At 42.0% G+C, this 9,125-nt stretch overlaps 1 protein-coding gene across 5 annotated transcripts in view; it reads left to right on the top strand.

The window, feature by feature from the left end:
* The window catches only part of Sh3kbp1 (SH3-domain kinase binding protein 1), a 337,484-nt gene that overhangs the window by 246,010 nt on the left and 82,349 nt on the right, over positions 1-9,125 (top strand). For all 5 annotated transcript variants that reach the window (XM_013026512.1, XM_013026514.1, XM_013026511.1 and 2 more), the window contains one exon: positions 563-657. In XM_013026512.1, the coding sequence (XP_012881966.1) occupies positions 563-657 (95 nt within the window). The remainder of the gene's footprint in view (positions 1-562; positions 658-9,125) is intronic.

The following is a 9,125-nucleotide window of genomic DNA, read 5'->3' as shown; positions in this document are numbered from 1 at the left end:
TGCTCAGATGTGTATTCTTGCCTTGGCTTTCTCTCACTTGTCTAACTCTCTGTCCTGTGATGGCACACTTGGTGTGTTTCTCTGGCTTAGGACTGTTCACTGGAACTCTAAAACTGCTTTCTATGCGAGAGCTTGTTCAGATTCCAGCTTCTCCTCTGCCATCTTGTCGCCTCTCTGGAAGTAGCTTTGTGACTCAAAGTGGTAGAGTGCTAGCATTGAGCAAAAAGACTGCACACAGGTCCTGAGTTCAAGCCCCATAACCGAAAAAAAAAATTTGCTTTCCTGAAACCAAGGACAGTTTTCTTTTCTACCTGAGCAAAGCAAAGCAGTCAATAGCATTTCATGATGCTACATGATTTGTAAGGGGGGGAAATGTAGAGAATATGAGCATCTATGAGCATCTTGAGGTAGTTTTCTGAGGGTGACCCTTTCTTTATGCAGTCACAATCCCCTACCTGTTAAGCCTGCCTTTCCCTAAGGTTAATGTGACAGGAATACTTTCTCCTGGGTCAGCTCATTAGATAAAGTGCCTTAAAGGTTGTGTTTTCTTTTCTTCTTACAGCCAAGGATTACTGCAAAGTAATTTTTCCATATGAGGCACAGAATGATGATGAATTGACAATCAAAGAAGGAGATATACTGACGCTCATCAATAAGGTAAACAAAGGTTCTCTCCTACCTTCTAAGCTATCTGGTTTGCTTTAGCCTTTGAAACACTTGGTTTTTGTCCTGGATTTGTGAAGAAGAATTTGCATCTGATATTTTGGGGGGAAGCGGTACTTGGGTTTGAACTTAGGATCTTGTGCTTGCAAGGTAGATCCTCTACCACTCAGCCATGCCTTCACCCGTGATTTACAGTGGTTGGTTTTTAAGATCTGGGCTCACTTCCTTCCCAAGCATGCACCCAGGCCATGATCCTCCTGTTTTTCACAACTAGGGTGATGGGCATGTGCGACCATACCCAGTTTCTTCTGTTGAGGTGGAGTCTCACAGACGTTTCTGCCTAGATTGTCTTGAAACTGTAATTCTCCCCATCCCAGCCTTCTGCATACCTAGGATGACAGGTGTGAACCACCAGAGCCAAGCTTACATTTTTCCTTTTGATCAGGTTAAGCCTATGTGAATGAAGGAACTTAAAGATCAAATGAATTTCTCTTTTCTTTTGGGTAAGCTGCAGATTTACATGGTCCTGAAGAAAAGTATGTCCCAGAAGGAATAACTTAGAAGGTAGCCTGCTTGGCTGAAGGTTCTAGCCTCTATAGCAGCCAGGCTACAAAAGCTCTGTGACATAAAGGAACCACAGGATTTTTTTTGAATGCTGGTCATGGCTTACAGGCAACAAATGTTTAAAAAATGTCTGCTGTTCAGATCATAGACAGGTAGAGCGCCTGAGAGAATTTTGCTTGTCTTGTTTGGAGTAAGAAGGTTGGATGATTTTATTATCATTGCAGCCAGAGCCCTGTAAACACCAGGGGAGCTATAAAAATCTCTGTGAAAAGATGCACTTTGCTGGGGTCTTGACCACATACCATTTCTGCTTTCATGCAATGCTATGTACCAAGTCAATAGTTGAAAGTCATATTATTCTAGTGGTTCCTAGAGCATTCAGCCTTTTCTCCAAGGCACGGTTTCTTTTTTTTAATAGTGGTCCAATTCAACGAGAAGCCAAGCAGTCTTTAATATGTAGAAGGTGATTATTCTTGTCTACAGGTGACTCAAAGGCAGCATGTTATTCCCCACATACAAGCTTGACTTGGAGATCACTTTAGTCACCTGAATCCTCTCCTTTCAGGGATGGAAATCATTGGTAGGTAGCTACAGGATACAGGAAAGAGCAGACAGAGCAGGGGATTAGCATGGCGGAATGCTCAGGCTCTTGCTTCCTGTGGCCATTACTTGAGGGTGTGGGGACCACAATGTTGCCTTCCTTCACCCCCAAGTTTGTTCATAAGATGATCAGTAGGATTCACATTTACGATTCTGAAAATGGCTTTGCCAGATCCCAGTGGCCCGTATCTGTAATCCTAGCTACTCAGGAAGCTGAGATCTGAGCATTGAGGTTTGAAGCCAGCCTGGGCAGGAAAGTCGATGAGACTCTTACCTGCAGTTAACTACCAAAAAAAAAAAAAAAAGAGTTGAAGTAGAGCTGTGGCTCAAGTGGTAGAGTGCTAGCCTTGAGCTAAAAGCTCAGGGAAAGTGCCTCAGGCATGAATTCAAGCCTAGGAACAGAACAAAAAAGAAAGAAAATGGCTTGTAGATTGTGTATTTGAAGAGCCTAATGCAAAGATACCAGTGAATTGAGGACTGCAAAAGTGAAATTAGCTTGCCAAACCAGCAGGTGTTTTGTTAGGGAGAAAGTCCCATGGACTCTGAAAATGGTATTCAAAACACATTACTAGAGCTATCTAGACACCTTTCTGGAATAACAAATTATCCCATTTTGCAAATCACTCAAGAACTCGTCCATCTTTTTACCTGTGAAATGTTCTTCCCTTAAGTTATTTCTATATAGCTCTGTGGGTGTTGAAGGTGGGTGGAGAAAATGAGAGGAGGGGAAAGATGTTTCCCTTGCTGATTTCTGCAAGAAATGGCTCTTGCTTTTTTTTTTTTTTTAACCATCCTCTCCTCCTGTGCCTAGCCTTCTTCAGGCGGCTTTCTTATGCACAGTGCGATTCCTATTTTTAATCAGACTTGTAACTAGACACATGATAAGGCAGTTGGTAAATAGGTATGAAGCATAATACAAATACGTTAATAATTGGCACCAAAAATTGGTTTTAGTAATACAAAGAACGCATAAAGCCCTTTCCCCATCACAAAGATAAAGCCACCAGAAAATTCTGGTGCCATTCTCTGCCGTGGGGGAGGGGATTCACTGTCTTGTTTCTGTTTTGCTTTTGAAAGAGGAACAGCCTCCTTTTTAATTGAAAGCTCAGTGTCTCAATAATATTTAACAAGGCTTGAGAAAAGAAAAGCCACTGTGGTTTGTCTCTACCTGAACACATCAATTTCCATCTTGACACATTATCCTCCAGTCCTTGCCATTTGAATACATATCACAATGAGAAACACAATCATCTTGATGATTGTGTTCCTAACCTCACAGCCTGAGATCCAGTCTGATAAACAGAATCTGTCTTTTTTTTCTGAAGGCTTTGTTTGGAAAAGGAACATCCAACAGTCCCAGCCATGCAGAAGGGAACCATGAACAGGCAGATGTATCAGACTACCTTTTTCTGTCCCCTAAGGGTTGCAGCAATCCCATTTCTCTTGTTTCATGGGTTAAAGTACTTTGAAGCCATTTGTTACTACATTTGTGAAATGTGACATTCTCATCTCTCCTCTACATGTAGACAAGGCATAGCTTGCATGCTAAGTCTGTTCCCCAGGGTGAAAGTGCACATATTAGCTTGACGCTTGATGTCCCCTCTCCCACCCTGCCCCTTATCCCAAGCTGCCTCCCTGTATGTCCCTGCCCATTCCTGTCCATTCAGGCTAAGCCCAGGCTTGTGAGCCAGCTGTGCAGATGCTGGGCCTCCTCCTTGGCACCTGCTCCAGAGGAGCATCCTGGGGTGGTGAAGAATGGCAGCATGTTTTCTCTAGCCTCACTCATTCCATATCCATTTCACCCCTAGTAACCCAATCTCTTTTATGTTATGCCAGTCCTAGAGCCTGAACTCATTTTTTTAACTCAAGATGAGGGCTCTACCACTTGAGCCACAGATTACTTCTGGCTTTTTGAGTGATTATCTGGAGGAAAGACCCAGGCTGGCTTTGAACTGCAATCCTCCCATCTCAGCCTCCTAAGTAGCTAGAATTACAGGCATAAGCCACCAGCACCTGACTCCAGCCTCTCCTTTTTGTCATCCCATAACCATGTGACCCCTGTGCAGCAACCAAAGTCTACAGTAGCTTGTCTTTCCTCTTGATAAAATCCAGATGTGAGGATGCTGACACTCCTTCTCCTAGGCATTCTGGCCACATGCTGTTTTTCTGGCCATGGTCCATGTGATATTCTGATTTCCTCCATCATGTTCATGTATTTCTGCTGCCTGAGATTCTCTCTGTCTATCCACTTAGCTGCTTTGTTCATAGCTAATAGCAGAGCCAGTCTTGAATCCATTATGATTATGTTGCTTAACAAAAATTCCCTGTGCCCTGTCAGTTTGTTTTTACTATTTTATCATCATCATCATCATCATCATCATCATTGGTATTATTTTCTATGATCTGCTGGAAACCAGGTCTTTTATTGTCCTTTACTGATACAGATTTTATTTTTATTGCCATATGTTTCCTGACAACTTTGACCTAGCCCTCCAGTTTGTTAGAAGCAGTTCATGAACATATCATGTAGGCTACCATCTCAAAGAAACCAAGATTTGAGTCCTATCTTTGTATTTGCTGGCAGTATGTCTTTGGGTGCATGATTTAACCTCTCTGAGCCTCAGTTTTCTTAGCTGTAAAGCAAGGGCCATAAACCTGATGTTATAGGGCTGCTGTTAGAATTTACTAAGACACAGTGTATAAAATACTCCTTGTCGGAAGGGGTTTGTCCGTGGTACCCATAAATCCAAAAATTGTCTCTTCCACTTTGACTGCTCTTTCTCAGACTTTAGAAATGGGAATGAAGGATTCTTATGTTTAGGTCCAGTTTGTTGCTGGGGCTGGAATACTGTCACATGAACAGGTAAAAGTGATTTAAAAAACTCACCTAAAGTCCTAAAATAGTTACAAGTGGGTAAGATTTGAGCACACATTTGGAAAGAAAACATACCATAAATATTTTGTCCGTTGATAGTGGGAAAATGGAGTCTGAGCTATAAAAACCTGCTGCCATTATTGTTGTAATGCTTACCTCTTCTTTAAAGTTAAGCCTCTACACATTCATTTAGATGATTGTATTCCATTATAAATACAATAGTAACATGGCCTGCCATGATTTATTTAATGTGCATTTTGATATATATATATATATATATATATATATATATATATATATATATATATATTTGTTGCATGTATCAGTTGAGGTAAAATCTTTAAACATGCTGTTCTCTAAATTCAGTTGCATTTGCTATGACATGCTCTGTCGGCCTCAAATTCTGCTAACATTTCCTTTCATAGTCAGTTAAGGTGGTTTCCTCTGCCCTGCTTTTCTGTGCCGTGGCAGGAGTCACAGAGCAGGTGTTGCCCTCGTTTTCAGTCCAAGATTATCATTGCATGTGGCTTTCTAGACAATAAGTCAAAACACCTTTAGTGGGTATCTATAAGCCCTTTGCGGTTCCTGAAATAATCTGCAAAGACCTGAAAGAACTATTTGTATATGTCCCTAGAAACTAGGATGAGATGTGGCAACCCAAATGGGTATTTTTTTTTAGTTTATTTATAAAAAAAAATCTTGAGGATGCGGGAACAGTTCCACTTGTGCAGAACACACCTGTGTTTAGCTTTTATTTCCAGTCACTCAAAAATAGCTCCTGCGTCTGTGTGCCTGCCGCCCCCATCCCTGCCTTCCTGATTTGTGCTCAGAGTATGTTTAGGAAGGTTCTGAAGCCTCTGGGTGTGGTTTCTTCAGGGAGAAGCTCCTTGGGGAAGGGCTGAGGGTAGATTTGGAGAGCCAGGCTACGGCTGAGCTATGAGATGGGCGCCATGAAAGGGTAGGCTTGCCTGTGCTTGTCACCTCTTGAGACAGAAATGAACCTAGCCATGGAGAAACAATGTGCCTTCTGGCCTCAGAGTAATGGCCTTTCACCACGACCCCTAGCCTAAAAGGAAAGACTTCCTTTTGACCCCTTTGTAAGCAAGGATGGTAGGTTTGTACTTATAAAAATGACTTTACCTGAGTAGTTGTGTCAATGACCCTAAAGCAGACACAACTACAGCAGCTTCAGTTTTTTACGTCTGTTTGACAGCTTCAAGATGCACACTTAGAAAGATCATATGGTGGCTGAGCATTATCAGTAGCTTACACCTGTAATCCTAGCTACTTAAGAGGCTGAGATCTAGAGGATTACAGTTCACAGCCATCTGAGGTAGAAAAGTTCATGAGACTCTATTTCCAAAATAAATAGCAAAAAGCTGGTCTGCAGGTGTGGTTCAAGGGGTAGAGCACCAGCCCAGGAAGGAAGCTGAGTGAACATAATTCCCTGAGTTCAAACCCCAGTGCTGACAAAAAAAAAGACAAAGAGTATATTGTGGGCTGAAATTATGGAATGGTAGAGATGGGGGGAAGAGAATAGAGCAAGACAATGTAAGCTACCATTGACACTCACAGAATAAAATGACTAGATTTACCCTACAGAGGGAAGGGACTCAGAGAATGACATAAAAGTAGTTCAGGGAACCTCTAACTCTCCAAGAACAGTCACCTTTCCTTGGACCATAGGATCCTCCACTGAAGATTATTGGGGGTGATTTTAAGTTGTGCTCTGTCCTCTTCCCCTCCCAATGTTCACTCATTCATGCATTCATTGAAAAAGACGTATAGTATGCCAGGAGCTATGCTACGAATGTGATAGTGAACAATGGTTACAAACTGAGAGGTTTGCCTTTTCCAAGCTCCAGATATTTGGAGCTACACATGCCGGGGGTTGGCGGTTGGAATCGGAACAGAATATTAGCTCATCCAGCTTCTTTCATTTGTACTCATTTCATTTCTACCTCATCATGTTTTCTTCCCATCTTTCCCTGTCAGTGCTTCAACATTTAAATACCTGCAGGCTTCCCATGTAGGATTCTAGGCCACTCTTAGCAAGAGTGCAGGCCCCTCAGCACCCACCATTCCTTTCACCTCACCAGTGTCCTAAGCATTTTGCCTTATCCTCCCTCACAGCAGGCCTGGAAGTCTCCTGAGACCACAGGTGTTCTCTCCAGATCACCAAAGATGAGCCGAGGCCTGGGGCCACGGAAGCTGTTGTCCCTAGGGACTCCTAGCAAGTCAGAGGCAGAGCTAGGGCAGAGGTTCCTCCTGACCCTCTCTTGAGTGCACATCGAAACTGGGGGCTGAAGGCAGCCTCTGTTTCCCATTGGGGCTATCAGATAGTAGGTGATAGGTGGGGCTCCGTCACTCCCATGTGACTCTTATCTACTCATTGAGAGTCATTCAGTTATTGCTGAATGCCCTAGTGTCTGTAGAGCTTCCTCTCTTAATTAATGACACTATCATGATTATTTATCAGAGCAACATTACCATGCCATTATCTCTTCCAATTGGCTCTGGCAGTTTGGAATCCAGAGGTCTGGTCTATTAGAGTCCATGACTTTCCAATTCGATGATCACTTCTACTGGAATGAAATGGTAGCTGGTACACAAAGAAATGTGCCTGGCTGCGCACCAGTGGCTCACACCTGTAATTCTAACTACTGAGGAGGCTGAGATCTGAGGATTGCGGGTCAAAGCCAGCCTGGGCAGGAAAGTCCGTGAAACTCTTATCTCCAATAAACCACCAGAAAACCGGAAGTGGCACTAGCTCAAGTGGTAGAGTGCTAGCCTTGAGCTGAAGAGCTGAGGGATAGCTCAGGCCCAGAATTCAAGCCCCACGACCAACAAAAAATAAAATAAAAGAAATGTGCCTGAGGTCCCAACACACTAATGTGTACTGCTTTCTTCCCATGTCTTCTTTACTTCTAGAGTCAGGTGGCATTTAGTTTTCTGCTTGCTGTTATTGGACAAAAAAAGAAAATTGAGTCCTGAGTGCCTTCCAAGGATAATAATTCATTTGCTACATATGATTTTCCATCTCCTTGTCATGACTCATTGATTAATTGAAACTTTTTTTTTCACAAAAAAAGACTTCATTGCTTCCCACCCCACAGGAAGTAGGATTGCTTTATTTTCTTCTTCATGAAGAAAAGTGGCTTTGTGAATCTCAGCAAACTTCTTAGCTTATTATCAGAAAGCCAATCAGCTAAATAAATTGCTGGCCTTGACCCTTTCTCTCTGCAATGCTGAAGCTTTTAGCAGAGCTAAAATGCTAGGATGAAATTCGATGCCAAGGGTGAGGAATAAATTAGTAGGTGTCACCCTAAAGATGATGACATGCTGGGAGCCCCATTAGAAGGACATACTTTATGGGTGAATGAAGAAGTTAAGCACAAGTCTGGGATCATCTGGGTTTGCATACATTTGAAAAATGTTAGTGTAGGGCAAATGAGTCATTTATGTCATAGAATGTATTTCTTACAGTATGGTCTGTCTCATTAGACTTTATATGTCCATATTTAAGATATAAGTCACAATGTATCTCCTCAGACTATTAGATGTCTAAAGGAATACAGTTTGCTGCTGTTTTGTCTTCCTCTTAAAAATAGTCAGGACACTGGGATGGGTAAAAAGAATCATGAAACCCTAAGTGCATTTGATGAAAACTCCTCTTTGAGCTTGTTTGCTAACACAAGCACATAGGGTTTTGTTATACTTTGTGCCAGTAGTGAACTCAGGGCCTCACATTCTCACTTGTCTATTTTGCTCATGGTTGGTGCTCTACCACTTGAGCTATGCTTCATTACAGTTTGCTGGCTACTTGGAAATAGAGTCTTGAGGATATTTCTATTGGATTAGCTTTGAACCACAACCCTCAGATCTCAGCATCTTGGGTAGCTAGGATTATAATCATCAGCCAGTGGCACCTGGCTACAAATACATAGTTTTAAATTAGAAGAAGATAAGTATAAGGCTTGAGGTGGGAGAAAATTTCCTTTCAGTTTTCCAGTAGAAAAAAACCATGGCACCCAAAATTGTGATGGTCCTTATTATGGAGTTTTACTTTGTATCATAGACAAATGAGTCTGCAGGTAGTACACATTCCTAGGTTCATCTGCCTCAGCAAACTATATGAAAGATTCTAAAGGGACTATAGTTGTTCAGCCTAATTGACATATTACTGCAGAGGGCTGTGCTTTAGTAGCAGGACCTTCAGTAATCCTCACCACACTCTTTTGAAACACTATTTTTCCTGCAACATGCAGAAAAATCAACAGGTATCATAAGGAATAAAAGAATTGCCCTCTTTTTTTCTGTTTTCTATTTCCAGCCCTTCTATTTGTATTACTGAGGCTTGGGTGTTCTGAGGTTTAAATGAGATGTGCGGATGAAAATGCTGTAGAAACACAAAAGTTAAATT

This window comes from Dipodomys ordii, unplaced genomic scaffold (assembly GCF_000151885.1).
Source record: "Dipodomys ordii isolate 6190 unplaced genomic scaffold, Dord_2.0 Scaffold94, whole genome shotgun sequence".
Classification (NCBI taxonomy): domain Eukaryota; kingdom Metazoa; phylum Chordata; class Mammalia; order Rodentia; family Heteromyidae; genus Dipodomys; species Dipodomys ordii.
This window is presented reverse-complemented; position numbering and strand designations above follow the sequence as displayed.